Below are 22,208 nucleotides of genomic sequence, written 5' to 3'. Positions count from 1 at the left end.
TTGAAGTCTGGGAGTGTGATGCCCCCATTCCCTTCTTTTTTTTTTTTTCAGGGGAGCTTTGGCTATTTGGGGTTTTTGGTGATTCCATATGAATTTCATCAATAATTGTTCTATTTCTTTGAAGAATGACATTGAAATTTTTATTGGAATAGCACTGAATCTGTATATTGCTTTTAGTAGGATGGCCATTTTAATAATGTTTATTCTTCCAACCCATGAGCAGGGGATGTCTTTCCATTTCTTTGTGTCTTCTTCTATTTCTTTAAACAGTGTTTTATAGTTTTTCTTTGTATAGGTCCTTTACCTCTTTTGTTAGATTTAATCCCAAGTATTTGATTTTTTTTGTTTCGATAATAAAAGGGATGGTTTTTTTGATTTCTTCTTCAGATTTAACACACACTTTTTATGTTAAACATATTGTGTACATATTCTTATAAAGTAAGCTAGAGAAAAATATATTAAGAAAATCATAAGGAAAATACATTTACAGTATTTTTGAGTGCTCAGTGTTATCTATTTATTGGAAAAAAATCATATTTAAGTGCGCCTGGCTCATGTTTTTCAGGGTTCAACTGTACTTGCACACTTCTGCCCCTTCTGCTGAGCTGCAATTTACCAATTCATACATGTTAGATTTAAATCTGTTCATGACATCTGTGCTTGTTATTGAAATTACATAATTTAAGTAAATAAATGTAATCCAATGAAATGCGAGAGTAAAAAGAGAGCTGTTTCTATGAAGTTAACTGCTTTAGAATGATCTGATGAATGTGTGACTTTGTGCAAAAAAATTTTTTTATCAAATTAGATGTGGGAGGAATGAAAGAGAAACTGCATAATTTGAAGATAACTTTGCACTGAGATTTCTTCTCAACTGTCTCAGTTCTTGCAGCACTTAATAAAACTGGAAAATTATAGGTGATGCATCATTTTGGGTGATATGTGCAAGAGAGCAGCATAGCTCTCTGATTAGCTGACCATATTTAGTTTTCCAACAGGCATAATTGTACAGTTAGATGTTACAAAGGGACAAAAGATTAATAACTGTCCTTTATTACTAAAACAGTTATAAAAGGGATGTCACCTGACAAGAGATTTGATTCTAGGTCTAATGAGAAAATATACCTATAATAATAATCATCTTAATTACAGAAAGTTCTGTCCCCACTGTCAGCACCTTCAAGGCAAATGTACTCATAGCAGGCCTTCTAGCTGGAAACATTTAAAATTTTAATTCAACATTAACAAGAATACCAGATACTTCCACTATACCACTCATTTTCTTAAGATTTAAAAAAGTATAGACTGACAAAAATATACAAAACAAAGAAAGAAGTTTGATGAATCTTGATAGGCAAATCCTTATTTTGTATTTCATTGAAAAATACTTGTTATGAAAAAGGAAGCTTATTTTAAAGTCAATTTTATTTCGAAACTGCCTCTTCCAAGAGTATTTTTCAATGGAATATAAAATAAGATTTTACATACCAAGACACCCTTATGTAAAGAGAAATCCTATTCCAATATAACAAGAATATATGTAAAATGGTAAGCATTAATAAGTCTGCCAAAAACAACTCTTTCCCTTCCTATGAGGACTGAGCAATAGACAGAAACAGCAAATGAACTCGACAAGAGGTTTTCTGAAAGGCTGTGATGACTAATATTACAGGACTGGAACGTGATCGTTATTATAAAAAACCTGAGAGGCGTTCTGCCAGCTCCTCACAGGTCAATGTCTCCACTCCAAGACTACTACAAACAGCATTCAGGGCTGAATTCACATCTACTCTATTAGGCCTAAATCGTCTTTTGCAATTTCCCCCATGTGACCCATTATGAGAATCAAAAAACCAATCGGTAATTCATTTGCTGAAGATCAGTTATAGCACACAAAGAGGCTCATGCACTCCAATGAAAAAATGGTAAAAGAATCCCAAGGTAAAATTTTGTTGAAAATAATGCCGCAGTATCCAGCAAATAGCATGACTGCATAGCAAAGAAAAGAATGAGATGACAGGTTGGTACCTCTCATCACATGTACCCATCTCCTTCATATTAAAAAATGTTCATCTAGCATCTGATTCACATCTTTATACACAAACCCAATATCAACCAAGGGTTTTCAAATATCTTCCTTCATGAATGGAACTTCCAAACAAAGGCTAGTGAGGTCAGTAATAATCCTTAAGATTATTTCAGAGTTAACAATCAATACCATGTCTTAACAATTTTAAGTGCAAAGATTTCAGTCTAAATTAAAATATTCTGAGGCATATTTCAACTATTATAATTATAAGGGACAAAAGATTAAACCCACGTGCAAGTAGAAGTTAGAGATTATTTAAGAAGCCAATTCTAGTTCTTTTTCTGTTCAACACAGTTTACTTGTTGGAAGGAGCATAAATAAACATAAACTTTTAAATGACAATTTGGCATGTCTATGAAAAAGAAAAACATGTGTATCATTGATCCACCAGTTACACTTTGAGAAACTAATTCTATGAACTTTTATATAAAAATGTTCATTCATTGCAGAACTTTTGCAAAGGTGTAAAATCACACATATTAATGTGAGATATCACATGAAAAAATGAACTGGACCATTTGTACTGATGTATAAAGTTCTCCCAGACACTTTGTTCAGTTAAAATAAAGCAATCTGCATACATGAACAGAGACACATTTTTCCATTTTAAAAATGTGTATCTCTGTTCCTTAATAAGCAAATATCACTCAGCAAAACCAAAAACATTATTTACAATAGAAAAAAAAAATCAACCTTCAGAACAACATATAAAGCAAACATATTTATGTCAAGAAAACTGTGTGTGTGCACGCGTGTGTGCATGTAAATGCACAGAAAATGGTCTGAAAGGATTCACACCAAAAAGACAATAGAGGCTACCCTCTGTGGTAGAGGGAAATTGATGATGTATGGGTTAGGGTGGGCATAAAGGGAAGGTCAGTTTCAAAGAGGGACTTTTACTTTTTACTCCACATGTATTTGTATTATTTAAACATTTACACTACATATAAAACATCTGGTTTTTTGTAGAAAGTAAGAGAGATGTAGTGTCAAATTTTAGCTGAACTCTAGAATCACTTATAGAGGATGCTGAAATAGTAAAAGAAGTCAACTCTGCTGACAGTCGAAAACATCCTTTGGAAACTTTAACCTTCAAAGGAATAAAGAAAAGCTGTGGGCAGCATCAATCAGCAGTTATAAATGAGTATGACAGTGCTTTCATGAAAGAACAGACATCACTCAAAGAACTAAAGGATTTGTATCTTAAAACTTCAAGAATACAAAAGAACACGAGATACACGATATGATTAAACTTTTTTGACTCTTTCCTCTCAACAACAACAAAAATACAAAAGCTACTAAAATCAAAAGCATTACTTAGAAGAGGTAATCATTCTAAATGGCTCTTAGAAATACAGTTTTAACAACAAATTGTATTACTTTGGTACAAAATGTACACTGCGTGGGTAGGTTCTTTTGATTTAAAAAATTGACATGTATAAAGAACTGTGAGGTGTTTACTCTTACCTGTACATTTTCTTCTGTAACCTGAATTTCTGCTGTGTAAACATAATCAATGAGCATCCTCAGGGTCCAGCCATCTACCTCTTTTATTCTAACTCTCTTTGCCCGGCTCTCACTCATCTCACCTAAAAGACAAAGAAGGGTTTAGGAGAGTAAGAAGTAGAAATGAGCATACATGTGTGGACAACATAAAATTACCTGAGTTATAGGGACATATAAGAAGCCAACTGGTGGGAAAAGAAAACTTCAATGAAAACCTAAGAGGGCATTCTAAAAATACTGTTGACTATGGGAAACACCCTTAGCAAAAGGTCTGGTTCCAGCATTCATTACGTTTTAGAGATAAAAGGAAATTAGAGATAAAAGGAAAAGCATAAAAAATGAGCCACTGTCCATTACCTTCACCTTAATCTGGCATTCCCAGTTAGAAAAACTACACAATGGCCACAAGATTTCTTGAAAGTTCATTTCTTTTTCAGATATAGAGGACTATCTGTGACTGTAAACTAGCAGAAATGCCCATGGGAATCCGTAACTACACAAAATTCTTTTGTAAACACAAACCCTGGGAGGAGAGAACTGGAGGCGATCTCTGACCAGATCTCAAAGGAAGTTGTTATGCTAAGAGCTAAAATATCTCAAAAACTACCCTGCAACTTCTGGGGCAGTGGGGAGGCAGGGGTAGAAGGATTCCACAGGTATTACAGGGAAGGCAGATGTTAATAAGGCAGGAAGACAGGAGATATGTGTCTGCTGCTACAGCATATCTTCCCCCTTGAAAAAAAAGAGTGGCAGGGGAATATGGGAAAGTAATTCTTCACTGCATATAAAGTATCTTCCTCTATCCTACTCTCTCTGGATCTTGTAGATAGATAGACTTTGTATCATCTGGAAGCTCTTTTGGGACAAAAGTTAAGATACTGGTGATTTGCATTTGGACTTTAGAAAAAAGCCACACATCAAATTCATCGAAAGGTTCCCTGACACATCCAAGCCTGGTAGCACCAGGGGCCACATTAGCAGCATGAAGTCATCTACCTAGTTATCAAGGTATCCTCAAGATTTACTCATGGGGCCTCCCGGGTGGCGCAGCGGTTGAGCGCTGGGTTGCGAAGCTGCCCGCGGCCTCTGGGGCGCCGGTTCGATCCCCGGCTGCTCCCCGGCCACCTGAGGAGGGTCCCACATGGCGCGCAGACCTCTCCTGCCGCCCGCTGCTCCCCTCAGCAGTGTACTTCGGTCCTTCTGCCTGCTCTGCTCCCTGCTCTGGCTCTGGTGAATTCTCTCACCCTCCCGCGCTTCTGACTGTACCCAGTGCTTGTATAAACAAAACAAACAAACAAAACAAATAAATAAAAACATGCCTCTATTAAAAAAAAAAATTAAAAAAAAAAAAAAAAAGATTTACTCATGACTTGGCCTAAGCAAAAACATGCCCGACTTTAACACACAAACACACACACACACACACACACGCGCACGCACACACACGGCTGAAAAATAGTTAGTCCTCTGCCACAGTTTTTAATATTATAATTCTAAGGTATTACTGTAAGATGCACTTTGCTAATTCATAGATTCCTAGTGTAATTTTTAATATTATTTCTCTGCCCCAGAAAAACTGCATCTATTTCAACAAAGTCAATCACAATCATCTACTTGATCACATACTTTAGAATTGTTTTAGTCTGTACTTTGCAAGACAATTTACAAAAACAGTCATAAAAACAAATAGCTTGTCAGAGAATGCATCAATAGTTTAAAAATTGCAGTTAACTACTAGGAGTCAAAATATACATTGAGGAGAGTTGCAAAAGCTATTTATACCTAGTTCTAGTTTGTAACTTCTTGCCCTATTATGTTTTTTTTTTCAAGAATTATTTATTTATACAAGAACCTGGGTACAGGCCAGATGTGCGGGGGTGGGGGGGCGAGGTGAGAGGACTCATCAGAGACAGACCGGGGAGCAGAACAGGCAGACTGACTGAAATACACTGCTGAGGGGAGAGGTGGGCGAGACAGGAGAGTTCTGCTTTGTCATGTGGGTATCTCCAGGGCCAGCGGGGATCAAACCGGCACTGCAGAGGCTGCGGACAGCTTCACAGTGCGGCGCTCAACTGCCTGCGCCACCAGGGAGGCTCTGCCCTGTTATGTTTATGGAGGAAATTTTTAAACTGTGTGGGTGTACACAGAATATAGCTGGTATCATATTTACCTTCTCACAGTCTCTCTCCAGATATTTTGTGTCTATGCTTTGATCATGTAAAACTCTGAAGCTACACTAGGATATCCACAGAGACATCACTAAAAACTTACTCTGAGGGTCATCCTAGCCTCTTCCCTTTCTTTACCACCACCCCACAATTTCATCATTCACCAAAACCTGCTGAGTTAAAGCCTGACAGAGCTCACGTCATCCACTCACTTCCTCTCCACCTCTTGTGCCACCAGGGCTCCCACCACCTCTTACCAGCACCATTACAGCGACCTCTCCATTCTTCCCCTGCCTGTCAACTGACTACACAGACCTGACCTTCCAGGCTCCACCCCTGCTTCCCTTCCCAGCCTTCTCTCTCCTTCTCATTCCCAGCCTTAAAATATATCAATAAGGAACTTTTTGTAGATACACAACCCTCCCAATTTCCTACCTTGATGCCTTTGTTGACTCTGTCCTCTTTGTCTCCCCACACCCTCGTTCCTTGCGCTAATCCCCATACAATCTTCAAGAGGCAGCTAGAACCTGTCCTGGTTGCTTTTCCTGTTGGTGCCCATGTCTCACCCTGCATATACCTGGGTACCTCCTGCAAATCCACTCTGTCATAATCAACATTCTACCTAGTTCCTTCCACCTGATGCCTGAGCTCCCTGAGAACAGAAATGTCCTCTTTCTCTTTTGCATACCACAATGCCATTATGCCCCTTCCATGCAACATCCTGTTTCATTTTCTTCACAACAGTTGTTGATACCAGAAATGACCTCTTCCTTATACGGTTACTCTCTAACCTCTCCTCCTCTGCCCAACAGAATCACTTGTCTGTCCTGTAATCTCTATGGTCCAGCACACAGAAGATACTCAATAACATTCCTTGATAAATGGAAGCATATTTTTACATACACAAAATCACAGACAACTTTGGAAAAATTTCACTCCTTAAATCATTCAAATGATCATCTATTCTAATTTACCTTAGTGAATCATGTCCAGTATGACAAAAGAAATCAAAAAACACAAAAAAAGCAAAAATATTTCCCACTAGATTTCAGATATTTTAGCATACGGTGCCAAAGATAAGCCTCAAATATATTTTGTTAGAGAAACAGCTTTTAAAATACCAGCTTTTAAACAGCTTTTTAAAGTACTATTTCAAAAGAAATTTTGAAATACTACTTCTCAAGCAGCAATCAGACAACACAGCCTTTTTCTAAACAGGCCCAGACTTCATAAAGTAAAAATCTGTGACTACATCACAGAATTACTTTTCACCTCCCTTCTCTAAGTAAATACTTGTAACTATGATGAGTAACAGAATTTTTTAGGTGATATAACTTGAATGAAAACATCACCTACAGTTGATGGGAAGCTGAAGACAATGCCAAGAAAGAGCATCAGCACATTCCTCATTTCTTAAAAGGTGAATCAGAGGAAACCTAGGAAGAGTAAGGTACCACCCCAGCCACTGCCAACACGGCTGACTATGCACTGAGCAGAACAGTATCAATATACACAAGGTATGATGGGTTGGAAGCATGCAAAGGTCTAATTGTTGACCCTAAGATGTATTTTTTAATAATGTTTAACAGATTCCAGTCCAAGAAAACAGATTAAAAAACAATGGACTCATGTATTGGCCCAACCTTAAGTGAAAAATGTGTATTCTATACCACTTAGAATTTCCCAAATCATCTTTACATAATCTAGCGAACTGTTGACTACTCAGTAGATTCAAAAGTAGAAAACAGTACAAAGATTTCCAGAAAGGTAAATAGCATCTATTGCTGAAGAACCATAAAAGTTTCATCTAAGTAAGAAGCATGAAAAAGATGTTCAACAGCTTTAGTTTTTTGGAAGTTGAAATTAAAATTATGAGATTACACTTCACACCCATGAGAAAGACAACATCAAACAACAGAGTAACAAGAGCTGACAAGGATATAGATAAAAGGAAACCCATATACATTGCTGGTAGGAATGTAAAATGATGCAGTCACTTAGGCCTTAAAAAGTTCCATATAAACTTACCATGTAACCCAGCAATTCTACTTCTAGATGTCTAACCCCAGGAGGTATGAAAATGAATGTCCACATAAGGAACTGTACACAAATATTCACAGCAGTATTATTCTTAATAGCCCAAACTGGAGATAACCCAATTATCCATCAACTGGCAGACAATCAAATATGCTTGATCCATACAGTGGCATTTATTAAGTAATAGAAAGATACACTAATGACACATACTATGACATGGATGACCCTCAAAAACAATACGTGGGAATAAAAATATTTTAATGCTTACACTGTTTTTGTATGCTTAATGTTTAATAGTTTCTGAAATCTGAATAGCTTTGTTAGTTGTACTTTTTGGTATAACTACACCTGTATTTGCAACTATTTCTGTATGTTCTACTAATAGTCTAAGATTATTAACTCACTGCAGCAGAGTTAATTTCATTTCTGTATTTAAATTCTAAGAATGAGGTTAAGAACTTGAAATGTGGCAGGCATACACCACTTTTTCCCCTTAAGTACTAAAATTATGCCAGAGTAAAATCTAAGCTTATGAATAAACCACCCTATTTTCTATTTACAAACCAAATGACATTAAGTAAACATCTCTGTGTTGACTGTAAACACTGAATAAATCAAATGAAAATCACTTGAAAAAATGTAAAATACTTAAAGGACTTTACTTTTGCCAAAGTAATAAAGTGCCAAGAGCAGTAGCTGTTAATGACAGGAAGGCAAAGCAGGCCAGGGTCTGTAAATACCAACGTAAAAGAAGAAAACAGAGGACAGAATTGTATGGGTATTAATAACATACACATACATACCACATAACAATGAAAAACAAAAATGATGTGGGATTTGGAACAAAGCAGGAGTGTTTTATTCAATTATAATATTTTCAGAAAAGTAAAATGTTAGTAACAAAGAAAACATGAAAAGAAAAGCTTAGAGGGCCTCCCCGGTGGCGCAGCGGTTGAGCGCTGGGTTGCGAAGCTGCCCGCGGCCTCTGCGGCGCCGGTTCGATCCCCGGCTGCTCCCCGGCCACCAGAGGAGGGTCCCACATGGCGCGCAGACCTCTCCTGCCGCCCGCTGCTCCCCTCAGCAGTGTACTTGGGTCCTTCTGCCTGCTCTGCTCCCCACTCTGGCTCTGGTGAATTCTCTCACCCTCCCGCGCTTCTGACTGTACCCAGTGCTTGTACAAATAAATAAATAAATAATTAAAGAAAAGCTTAGATCTGTATATATTCTGAAAATGCTCGTAACTAAAATAGTTCATACCTGTAAACATGGCGTGAAAATAAGGACTACAGGCGGCCAGTACCACTCTATGAGCAGAGATTTCCATGTCTTCTGCCACAATTGTGACATCGCACAGCAAATTTTGACTGTTCATAGGACAGAGAAAAAAAATTTAATAATACTAATAATAAATGTATTGAACATTCAATTCAAAAATATCACAGTAAAAGCCCATTTTTCTGCAGTTAAAGAGACTAACTTTAACAAGTGCCATCAGGATTCCCAAACATGAACTACATAGAAAATAACTGTGACAAAGTGCATAAAAAATAGTGACAATAACATGCCTTGAATCCTCACTTCAGAGGGTCCCAGTGTTTAAAAGAGAAGTCTTTCCAAACTTGATTACTGATTCTTCAACCTACAGGAAATTACCGGTGGGAAATCATCAACAAGATGTGCAAGAGATCAGGTGAATTAAGAAAGCATCAAAAGCAAGTGGCTCATGCCACTTGCGGCAACATGGATGGAGCTGGAAGGAATTATGCCAGCCGAAATTAGTCAGAAGGAAAAAGGTAATACCAGATGGGCTCACTTGCGTATAAAATATAAGGAAACCAAGCAAAAGGTCAAGAAAAAAATCAAAACTAGCAGCTGACCAAAGAACCGAGGCAGACAGCAAAGGAGGAGGGAGTGGGGGCCAAGAAGGGCAGGGATGAACACAAGGGGATATGGTGGTGGTGCACAGGTGATACGGTGGTGGGAGAATTGTGGGGACTACAATGATGTAAGGGAAAAAAAATCCAAACCAAAAAAAAAAAGGAGTGGCAGGTGGCTGTCTCACGTTAGGATAAAGACAAAATAAAAAACATGAAAACTACTAAATTGGGTAAAAGGACCAGAATATATGTACATTTACAATAACCCTGGGTCATCAGGCAAAAGTGAAATTATATTCAGTGACGCTACTTGTTTAAAAGGTTATTTAAACATGTGAAGCTTAAATTAATGAGAACACTTTAAAAGGCAGTGAACTCATTCCTTGACTTCAGAAAATATTACCACGTATAAAATTTAAAAACAATCCACTGTTTTGTAAACATAATTGTATCTCCAATTCTAAATTATCCAGTTTAATTCATTCAAAAACATGTGATAAGCACTTTTTATTTTTTGTAAAAGCTGCTAGATGAGACTTGGGATGTCACGGAATACCTTTTTAGTAAAAAAAATAGGTGCTGACACTAATTCCCAAATAAGCAAGAGGCTTGAACTTGAAAACCAATCTCACCAGTAGGCGTGTAGTTATCGACTGAATAATAACTGAAGCAGGTGTGGGACAACAAAAGCTCTTTCCCCATCTCATATATCCCAGCTCTGAATTTATCAGTGTAGCGAACCTGGGCCTCCCTTGGCCCTGTCCTCCACTGCTCCATTTCCTAGAAGGATGGCTGCCTACCACCTTGAATTTTCTAATAGCTTACAAGCAACATTTTCACACGAGCTTAAACAAGTCCTTGAAGTTTTCCACTTTTCCACACCGCATACAAACTTGTTTCTGGTGGTCACATCAAAACTTTTGCAGAGTCCACTGGCATTTATTTTCCCTCTTGCCTAGATGAACTCCAAGAAGGAGTAAAGCAGCCCCAGTGATGACTACACTCCAGGGTCTCACTGCTACGCCCTTTAGAGAGAAGCACAGCTCATGGGTGGTGCCCACGGGACAGCTCACGACGCCCTATGAGACACCAGGCCCGTAGAGCCAGAAAAGATGACACAATGTCACTAACTTGTGATTCCTCCAGATCAGTGGCAAAAACTGACAAAGTCTACCATCTATTCTGAGGATATAAAACCACTCTAGAATTCTCCAAATTCTAGGTTTATAAATAACCAGAATGGGAAAGTCAGTTATCAGGATGGTACTATGCAAAAGCTTGACCTACATGTGTGACCATGATTTTTTAACCCAAAATGTATAGCTGGGGAAGCCAACGTTAAAGATGAATAATCAGGTTAAAGTCCCCACTAGTGACAATGCCAGGATCCAAATCCATGGTCTGCCTCGAGTCACTACACAAAGCCACCTGTGGCTTTAACATTTGTCAGAGCTTGACTAAAGCAGCGAATAGAAACTTATAAATAACTTATAATTAACTTATAAATAACACCAATTTAATTTTCAACATACTATATATTATAAACTATTTTTAAGGTTTATAATCATTATAAAGGCCTAATTTTAGTGGTGTTTTAGCACTAACTTGTATAAGAACATTTAGAAAAAATCAAATAAAATTGATTAACTAGTTTAACAAACCACTGCAAGATCATCTGCGCTCTGAAGGAGACTAGGAGAGAGGACAGGAAATGCAAGGATTACAGGAACATGTGGGAGCACTGGAGTAAGGATGCCATGGGAATATGGAGCACCAGAGGCAGACTGGGGTCAGAAAAGGCTTCCTGTAGCCACTGCCCTTCAGCTGACTTCTGAAACCAAGTGAGAGTTAGCTGGATGGAGAAGGAGGCCAGAACTCCAGAGCGAACAGTATGTGCTGTTGTGCAGAGACCTGAAGCAGCAGAGCACAATGGGAAACTGCAGAACAAGATCCCAGAGAAAGCAAGAAGGGGGTGAAGGGGGAATCAGCAGATTCATATGCAGTATCTCAAGAACAAGGCCATCCCGGGCTCAGGTGACCGGGGAAACTGGACACAACTCAGACATGTGTCAAGTACATCTAGTGCCTATTTCCCGTTTGTCAGTAATCCTCAGTGCTCTAGTTTCAAGATGGAACTTAAGTGGAATTACACTTGAACACCTCAAAAATCACATAATTAATTACATTCAGCTTCAATTGCAATTACTACTGATGCAAACCATCTAACATAACACCTGCTGGCTGTCACTAACACAATTAAATTGGCCTTGTTGGCTGATTAGCTGATGTTAACTAATAAGAAATCAAGGACATACTTGGTTTTAGTGTTCGATTTCTTAATCTGTCTCCAGGAATAGCATATTTTAAAACAGCACTCAAGAGACGAGATATTTGACCAACCTTCTTATCTTTCAGGCAGTGTGTGTATATTGAGTCTAGTCCTTACCTCTTTTCAAAGATTCACACTCATAAGAGGCTAAGTGACTTTGGTGAGGAAAAGAGGGCTGAAATGAAAAGCCTGGCAATAAAAATAAGAGAAACTTGTTTTTGCAGTCCATATGCACAGTCTTGCACGGTGAGTTTTGAGTTTATGTTCCTCTTATTTGAAATCTAATGGAAGAGTGAATTGTGGAATGAAAACATTTTCAGAATAGTGGAATAAATACAGTTGCTATTTATCAAAATTTGCATTTATTCATTCATTCATCAAATATCCAGAGTGCCTCCTGGCCACCAAGCACTATGCCAGTGTAATATCATAAACAAGACAATGTCCATGACAGCAGGAGGTTTACAGTATACGAAGAAGTTAACAGGTAATTACAAAATAAACTCATGCCTATTAAGATGGGCAAGCACAGGGTATCTGGAAATACAAACCTTACAGGGAACTTTGTAAAGTCACTTCTAAGCTCAAACGTGGAGAAGAACAGTAGTTACATCCCTTATGAAGAACTCAAATGGTACAGGAAAAAGAACAGTCCACCATCTCCTAAGTGAAATATCATGCGAACTGGTCCTTAACAGGACTGCTATGGATAAGAATGAAGCATGCCTGCATACACCAAGACACCCTTCGGTCTTCTGATGGAATATGAATGAGTTCCTAATCCAGAAATGACTATCTTTATTGTGTCTAGTCTTCTTCAAGTCAAGCATGTCATCAGGCTCTAAGGTACCAAAATAACTAGTAGTGCCACAAAACAAGAATTTACTTTCTATTGGAAGTAGGGGTAGTGTGGCGATTACATGCCAACCAGTCTGCCTTTCATCCTCAAGTGCCAGGGAAATCTGTAGGTGCTTCCTGCCGCATGGAGCAGAATCAGAATAACAAAAAAGATGCCAGGCTGGTAGGATGAGCTGTGACCCAGAGTCCACTACAGCCCAGGAATGCATGCAGTCATCCAGGAAACAGCATTAGGTCAAGACAAAGAAGTGCAAGGAAGACAAAAGTTCAGAAGCTGAGAAAATTAAAAACTGGCCAGGAAGCTGTGGTGAGCCAGGGGTGTTCATCAGGCCTGCGTCATTGTGTGTTAGGTCCCCCAAGGGAGGGAGGGAGGGTAGGGGCTGAGCTGTTCTAAAGGTGAAAAGGCTTCCTGATTGCTGAACTAAATTAGTCATATTCAACCAAGCCTCCTATAACTGACAGTGCTGCTGACTAGACCTCCATGACAAGTGTCACTGCTGTCTTCCTTGTCTTCCTAAATCACAGTGGCTTGAATTGAATTTCTGTTCAGTACAGGGGAAACCTAGATGTTGGGCTTAATAAGATTCACCACCACAGTTAAGAGTCCTGAAAAATAGCACAGCCCCCTCAACAGATTTGCACCTACCAAGACTTTAAGCAGGAAGCAGTGACAGTCAACTTGGAAAGTTATAGGAATATCCACGAGTCAATAAAGGGTCCCAGAATAGAGATGTTATCATTCCTTTCATATAGAATTGAGACAGCAGAATGAGAGAGAAAAATGACAAAACAACCATAAGAAGACACCGGGGAAGGCATGTTACTGACTGTCTGCAGGAAGGGAAGGGAACAATTCCAGATCTGAGGGACTTGTAAGAAAACACAGCAGAGAAGATGAAAACAATAGTTAAAAATAAAATGAAAGAAGGTATTAGGGACAGAGTAAAAATGGTAGGAAGAGGGCAAATTAGAGAATGAGGAAGTTAAAGGACTTCAGAGGGAAAACTACTTCAGAGGCAAGTTTCTGAATGGATGGATGAAAAGCTTGACTATTTGTATATGGTACAAAATACAAACAAGGTGAAACCTGTAAATATGTTCAAAGGAAACTTCCTCATGAAAGTTGTCAGCTTTTTACCTTGGTGAGATAAACGAGGTGGATATTCTTAGATATAATAATTTTAAGGAGAAAGGCCAAAGTAAGATTTCCTCATTTCTGATTTAAGAGGCTACTCAGAAGGCGAAGTCTGAAGCAGCACAGAATCTCACATGCAATGGGAGATCAGCAACATGGAGAAAGAGAAACAGAGACTAGGCTAGTAAATTTATTTACTACTATCCATCCTTCCCATTCTTTGGGATGTTTAATAATTCTATCCATGCTCAATAAACACCACTTAAAGAGAAACCAATCACATGTGCTTAAGTGTAGAAGATTACCAGTTAAAAAGGAGACTGTAAGCTACAAAAGGCCTCTCAACTTTCTTAAATAAAAGTCTGCTTGATTTGGGGTACTTCCCAACTGCTCCACCCTTCAGGAAGGTTATATCATCTTACTCCAGTACAACATGAAAAGAACCTGGCAATATTTTACAATAGGAAAAAAAAAAAATACACACACACACGTATACATTGGAATGATTTAAAAAATTCACACCCTCTGTTATTTACTAAAATTGCTTTTAAAAAAAGTGACAGAAAACTATGAAGAGAAAGGCAGATCATTAAGTTTATTGTTTAATTCACTTGCCATCTAAACAACAAGGTAAAAATAATCAAAGAGCAGTAACTCAAAATTTTCATAGATGCACAACATAATTTAAACCTAATAGAGATCTGAGTTGCTGTCTAAAAGTCCGGGGGGCGGGAGGGAAATACAGCAAGCACTCATTGAAGAGAGAGCTGCTATTGTAACTGAACAATTAAATATTTATGGCTTCTGTCTGATGTACGGGTGAATATTAGAATTGCTTCATATAATTTATCCTTAATAAAAATTTTAAACTCCAAAATATACCTTAAGCATCAAAATTATCTTCCTTCTAAACAATTAATAGCTTCATGCCCCACTTTAATTTGAATTTTTTGGTTGTCTTAAGAAGTTCACGATTTCTTATTTATTTATTTATTTTTAATTCCACTTTTTATTTTATTTTTAGATTTATTTATACAAGAACTGGGGCACAGGCCAGATGTGCAGGAGGGTAAGAGAATTCACCAGAAACAGATCAGGGAGCAGAACAGGCAGACAGACCAAAAACACTGCTGAGGGGAGCAGAGGGCAAGGCAGGAGAGGTCTGCCGCGCCATGTGGGTTTCTCCTCAGCCAGCCGGGAATCAAACCCTACTGCAGAGGCTGCGGACAGCTTCACAGTGCTGCGCTCAACCCACTGCACCACCGGGGAGGCCTGAAGTTCACAATTTCTTAATTGTTCTTAAAATGTTCTTAAAATCTGTGTCTGGGATTACATCTGCTTGTCTTCTCCACTGACCCAATACAGCACAAAGTAAGCACTATGCAAAGATCTACTGGCTAGATTCTAAAAATGTTAATGTTTTGAAAAACTCCTCCCATTGTCAACCCATGCTTGGGAAATTTAAAGAGCTGAATTTCCCACTAGCAGAGTATTGCAGAACCAGACCTTTTACAACCCTGCCAGGTTGCTCTTCCAACATCATTAATCTTACTATACTATCTCCTTTTTCAAAAACCTTCACTGATTCCCACTGCCCACAGGATTAATTCAAATTCATCATACTATTGAAACCTGCTACAGCTCCATCTTTCTCTCACTTCCTAACTTCATGTGCACAGACTCACCAGCATAAACTTATGGTTTAGTTTACCCAATGGCTTCTATCCCCTCTCTGGCCCCTGTAACTACCCAGACCAGGAGCTGTCTTTCTTCTCCAGAGCTTTATATGAATCCTACTGCACTAAAGACTCAGCTGAAACTACCTCTGCTGGCAAGGATTTCTGTGAGAATCCTTTCCAGTTCCCTCATTTTATATATAATCTTCCATCTCATCCTTTCTCCGTACATTTCCTGTAGCTCTTAGATACTCCAAAAGCATGGCCAAGTCTGAAATTGTTTTTGGCTCCCATGGAGCCTTTGGACATGTAGCTGATTTCTAAGGAGAACCAGGTGCTTACACATGCTTGTTCAGTACATTGTTTAGAAGTGACAAATAATTTTAAGCTGTTCAAGTTTAATATTGGGCTGGGAAACAGCTCTATCTGGGCCTCTTAGCTAAAAACTACAACAAAAAAATATTTTAAAGAAAGTGTCATGTTTCTCTTCCATAAACAATTCAAATTCTGTAACTTAAACCTTAATAAACTCTTGTTGTCCCACCCTAACCCCATCACACCTTATGCTAACTACAAGTAGAAGAAAAGAGACTTCTATTCCTACGATTTCACCTTTATCAGCTAAAAGTTCATAAAAATACTCTAGTGTACCATTTAAAGGGGTGAGTCCAAGAGGAGGGTGGTGAGAACAAGGAAGTTCTCCCTTCCCAGAAGTTAGGAAAACACTCTCAATTGCCCTTTCCTGGCAGCAGGAAGCTGATGCAAGGACAGGAAATACTAAATGACTTTCAGCTGGACAAGAAGCCGACTTCAGATTTTTTTTTTTTAAACTCAAATTGGCCATAAGGATAAAAGAAAACAGAATCATATTAAAAATAAAACCACATAAAACAAACAAACAAAAAAAGATTCTGATGAACTCCAAAGAGAGTTCATTTTTAAAAACACTATTGGCTAGTGGCTTCACTAAAACAAACCTGCTTATAGACCTGGGGCCAACACTCTCCAGTCATTTAAAGGTCATTCTTTGTTCTGAAAATCGGCACCAAGGACCAGCCTAGTGGCATGCTAACTCCTGGAAACTGTGCAATGCAACGAAGAAGGTACCAGTTCAATGCTATATAGTTCATGCCCCACATAAGACACATACATTAATGAAGGCTACAGCTACATAATCCGAGGACAAGCCAAGGGTACTGTAGGGTAAGGTAAAAAATCAGGCTTTTCTGCCCTCCCGCCATCAGGGTAGATGAGGGAACCCTGTGGTCCTGAGTGCATGCCTGACGGCGGGCACCTGAAGTGGGTACACCTGTGCTAAGACTGTGCTTTTAAGGGCAGTGTCACGGGGACGCCAGTAGAAGCCGAAAGAGAAGCAGCCCGAAGCAGAAGCAGAGAACGCCAGAGAGCCCAGATAGAGTGAAGATTTGCTGGCAGTCCTCCCAGCCCCCCAGCATCCCTGCCTGCCACGTACCCGCTGAACCCCAATAAAAGACCTGCAAAAAACCACTGAGGACTCTGACTCCTCCTTTATCCAGTCTGCATGGGATCAGAAAACCTGCTCAGTGGCCATTCCTGCCCTTACAGGTACCACATGAGATGAGCAGTTGAGGAGAACAAGGTCTCAGAGGCTCACAGTGTCAGAGCAGCAGACATCTCAAACTCCTGCCCATCCACTCCCTCTATTTTAGGGCTAAGGTATAAAGAAGCAAAATAACTGGCCCAAGGCCAGTCAGTCCCCAAATCTGGGCCATGCTCCTGAGGGGAAGGGGCTCCAGGCGTTCCCCCTCCCTGCAGTCTAGGAAGTCATGACTGTGTCAGTCATGCCTCCTAGGCCCCAGGGGAAGGCCATGGTTAGGGACCCCACAGGAGTGGGGGAAGAACACGTGAACAGGCTTACTGAAAGTCAGTCTGTCTAGACTTTCAAAGACAAAGAAAAGCCATTAAAGATCTCAGACCTAAAATAACCAGACTCTTTCTTCCCTTTCCTGTCTGTTCCACTTAGTAACCACAGCATTTTACATTCTAATAACTACTGTTGCAAGGGGATTAAAAACTGAAACAGCGCGGGCTGTTTCCACCAGACCCACTGGATTATCCCAGCTATACACTCTCCCCAAGAATAAATGAACACCCACTTACTGAAAATGTTGTCAGAGCAGGACTAGGAAGTAAATCAAATATCCAACACGCAGTTTAATGTTCTCTCATCCCTGGCAATCTATACGCCAAACCTTACATAGTGTTTCTTTTCAAAATATAAATCTGATCATGTCACAACTCTGCTTAAAACTTGCCAATAACTTCCTCCCAGAATACTACAGATAAAGAACAAAGTTAAGGCCTAAGGCACCCTGAACTCACCCTCACTCCCCACTCAGCCTCTTCTCCTGACCCAAAGGCCATCTGCTCGCTGTCAGCAAACCCTTAGGTCCTCCAAGGAGGCCAGCTGCTGGGGCACAAGACCTCACTACCATTCCCTGTCTGACTTCACCTGGTCTCTATTTTCCCTTTCAGATCTCAGCACAATTATTTCTCTCTTCTCAGGAAGCCCACCTGACCACTGTTATCCACCTTAAACGCACAGGGTGGCTCCCCCCTTTGCAGCACTGACTGCCATTAAGATTTACAGTGAATTATCATGTGTGACACTTTGATTAATGCTGGCTTCCTGCAACCAACCTTCTTCGGTCCCACGTGTGGTTTTGCTCCCAGTGTAAGTCCAGCACCCAGCTGGTGAGTATACATTGACTCCAGTTTAAATAAAGACACAAATGATGGCTCTAAAGGGTAGGCTTTTGAGGAAGACAGAGCACAGAGAAGTTATGGAAAAGTTTAAGTCATTCCCTCCTCATTAGTCCAAAATTTCAAATACATGTAGAGTACTTTCACAAAGTGAATTATGGGGGGAAAATACATGTCTTCAACAAAATAGAAAAAAAACAAAACCAAGACTGTCAATGCATACATTAATCTTTTAATTATTTTTTAAAAAAGCTGTTCATTTTTCAATAACTCTTTTCATTGTAGTGACTCTCACATACTTGAGAACTACCTTAGCAATGGCAACTCTCTCCTCAAAACTATCACAACCACCACCAAAAAGAGTTACATTTTTCTCTAAGTTTTCTTTCCATATTCTCTGAGTTGAGAAGTTTGAAACCCTAGACTAGCACTGTCCAATAGAAATGCAAAAAAAAAATCAATTTTCTAACAAGCAGAATGAAATATCAAAACTAATCAATAACATAGTCTATTCAACCCAAAATGATCAATATATTATCAACTCAAAAGATAATCAATATTTTAAATGTATTAACATATAACAAAATTTAAAATGTATTCATAAAACTTTAAAGGTGTTGATAAAAATAAAATTAATGTATTATTAATAAAACTGAAAATGTATCAAAACTTTTTTGATAGTAAGTCTTAGAAATACATTATGTAGGGGCCTCCCCTGGTGGCGCAGTGGTTGAGCGCTGGGCTGGGAAGCTGCCTGCAGCCTCTGCAGTGCCGGTTCAATTCCCGGCCGCCAGTGCAAGGGTCCCACATGGCGCAACAGACCTCTCCTGTCTTGCCCCCTGCTCCCCTTAGAAGTGTATTTCATCAGTCCGCCTGTTCTGTTCCCCACTCTGGCTGTGGTGAATTCTCTCACCCTCCCGTGCTTCTGACTATACCCAGTGCTTGTATAAATAAATAAATCTCTTAAAAAAAAAATCCATTATGTAGCTTCCACTTATAACCTCAACATGGACTAGTCACAGTTGGTGAGTGGCCCCCACGTTGGAGAATGACCCTATACCATTCATACTTCTGATAAGTATGCTCATCTTTATTTTTTTTTTAAGTTATTTTTTTTTTTTTATTTTATAGAGGCATGTTTATTTATTTATTTATTTGTTTGTTTGTTTGTTTTGTTTACACATGCACTGGGTACAGCCAGAAGCACGGGAGGGTGAGAGAATTCACCAGAGCTAGAGCGGGGAGCAGAGCAGGCAGAAGGACCGGAGTACACTGCTGAGGGGAGCAGCGGGCGGCAGGAGAGGTCTGCGCGCCATGTGGGACCCTCCTCTGGTGGCCGGGGAGCAGCCGGGGATCGAACCAGCACCGTAGAGGCCGCGGGCAGGTTCGCAACCCAGCGCTCAACCGCTGCGCCACCGGGGAGGCCCTCATCTTTCTTTTTAAAACCTTGCAGAAAAAGGTTTTAATATCAAACAAAGAAGTAATGTGGGGGGAGGAGGGAGGGAAGGGGATATAGCCAGTATTAATAACTGAAAAAGGGAAGAGACTGATGGCTACATAAATATTAATGATAAATATTAATATAATCATACCTTCTTAATTCATTCATGACTTTAAAAGCTTTCTTCATATGCCAAGGATTCACTGTCACCGGGCAGTGTTTTTCAGTATTATCATCTTTTGAATCGAGAGATTTCTGATGACCCTGCTTTGTGCATCTGTACGTAAAAGAAGGAAAAAAAAACAAAACAAAACAGAAAAAGTCCTTATTACAGAAAATTTAGTTTAGGTTTATCAGACTGCAGAGAAACAATGATGCCCCCCAATCCCCATTCATTTGGAGGAAGGCTTACATGATCTCAACGTACGATGAAGAAGACACAATTCACAATACTTTCTGATAGTGACTATGATTTTAACCAGAAGAGCGGGTCATTTAGCTCCCTTATGTTAAAGTTCCGTCAAAGATGAGCATAGAAAATTCAGTCGGGCCTCCCTAGTAGCACAGGGGTTAAAGACAGCACTATCAAGCTATCACTAGCCACTGCAGCAAGAGTTCGATCCCCGGCAGGCCAGGGAGCTCACCCACATAGTGCAGCAGACCTCTTCTGTCTCACCTGCTGCTCCCCTCAGCAGTGTATTTCAGTAGATCTGCCTGCTCTGCTCCCTACTCTCTCTGGTGCATCCTCTCAGGCCCTGTACCTCTGGCTTATACCCCAATTCTTGTATGCAAAAATGAATAAATATTTTTTAAAAAGAGAGAAAATTCAGTGTAAGTGCCCTAACAGATACCTTCAAATAAAAATGCTGAGAAATGATCTTCTGTCTTGGAAATGAACTTGCTTTCACAATCTTCTGTAGTTGTACATTATTTACAAACCAAGACAGGAAGAGGATCAGATTTTACACAAACGTCAGAGCCTTAGAACCTGATACAAATTTTGCTTTCTGTTTGCAAAGTTATTTATCCCATATGAGAGAGAGAACTAATGGCAGCTAAATTTACTGAGTATTTATTTTATGGCAGCCACTGTGCTAAGCATTTTTCTTTCATTATTTGTTTCATCCTCATAACAACTCTGCGAGCTAATTACTATTATTATCTTCATTTAACAGATGAAAGAGTGAGGCAAAAAAATAATTTGGGTAACATGGTAAATGGCAGGCATATGGAAGAGTGCAGTCAGTCTGACTCTCCAGCTCCTTTTCACTGGTGTTCAATACCACTTCCTACAATAAGTAATGGATATTTTACAATTTTTTAAAGACCACGAGGTTATATTAGTATTGCTGGGTGAATTTTTGAGATTTGAGAGTCAAAAATAAAGTCAAAGGGGCCTCCCCGGTGGCGCAGCGGTTGAGCGCTGGGTTGCGAAGCTGCCCGCGGCCTCGGCGGCGCCGGTTCGATCCCCGGCTGCTCCCCGGCCACCAGCGAGGGTCCCACATGGCGCGCAGACCTCTCCTGCCGCCCGCTGCTCCCCTCAGCAGTGTACTTCGGTCCTTCTGCCTGCTCTGCTTCCCGCTCTGGCTCTGGTGAATTCTCTCACCCTCCCGCGCTTCTGACTGTACCCAGTGCATGTATAAACAAAACAAACAAACAAATAAATAAAAAAAAAAAACATGCCTCTATAAAAAAAAAAAAAAAAAATAAAGTCAAAGTACCATGGAAGAGGTGAGGGTAGGAATTAACTGATAATGGACACAGGCAAACTTATTGATGAAATAGTTGCATAACTCTAGAAATTTACTTTAAAAATCACTGAATTGTACAACTATAATGGGTGAATTTATGGCATGTAAATTATACATAAAAAATTAATAAATTTTAAAGAATTATACTTGTAGATAGGTCACACAAGGAATATTACCTATTGCTATGTTTCTCTTCACACCTTTTCCTTTCCTAATCCATTTCTGCTGGGATAACTCATTTTTCAAATGTTATCCTTAATTCATTAAGCAAATACTTTTTTGCAAGCCACTTATGTACCAAGCACTACTCTAGGCACTTGTAATAAATACATCAATGAAGAAAACGAAGACCCACCGCTGTCCTCACAGAGCTTGGAGTCCAATGGGAAGGGTAGTGTGGGGGAGGGGCAATAAACACAACAAATCAGCTGAGGAGGTGGTACATTAGGAGATAATACAAACTATGGAAAAAAGAAAAAGGGCAGGGCAGGAAAGAGAGAGACAGGAATATGGAGTGATGGTGATAGAGTGATCTAACTGTGTGATCGGGGCAGGCTGAACTAAATATTGAGAACTGAACGAGGACTAGGAAGCAAGAT

General features: G+C 39.5%; 1 protein-coding gene across 2 annotated transcripts in view; it reads right to left on the bottom strand.

Annotated features, from left to right (window-relative positions):
* KLHL2 (kelch like family member 2) overlaps nucleotides 1–22,208 on the bottom strand; it is an 88,592-nt gene that overhangs the window by 54,186 nt on the left and 12,198 nt on the right. For both annotated transcript variants that reach the window (XM_037526408.2, XM_037526406.1), the window contains exons 2-4: nucleotides 20,010–20,135; nucleotides 9,058–9,164; nucleotides 3,557–3,678 (exon numbers count right to left, since the gene is read on the bottom strand). In XM_037526408.2, coding sequence (XP_037382305.1) covers nucleotides 3,557–3,678; nucleotides 9,058–9,164; nucleotides 20,010–20,135 — 355 coding nt within the window. The remainder of the gene's footprint in view (nucleotides 1–3,556; nucleotides 3,679–9,057; nucleotides 9,165–20,009; nucleotides 20,136–22,208) is intronic.

Source organism: Talpa occidentalis, unplaced genomic scaffold, assembly GCF_014898055.3.
Source record: "Talpa occidentalis isolate TD23 unplaced genomic scaffold, MPIMG_talOcc4v2.1 talOcc4.4, whole genome shotgun sequence".
In the NCBI taxonomy this organism is placed as follows: Eukaryota; Metazoa; Chordata; class Mammalia; order Eulipotyphla; family Talpidae; genus Talpa; species Talpa occidentalis.
Note: the sequence above shows the minus strand (reverse complement) of the source record. Positions and strands in the feature narration are given on the sequence as shown.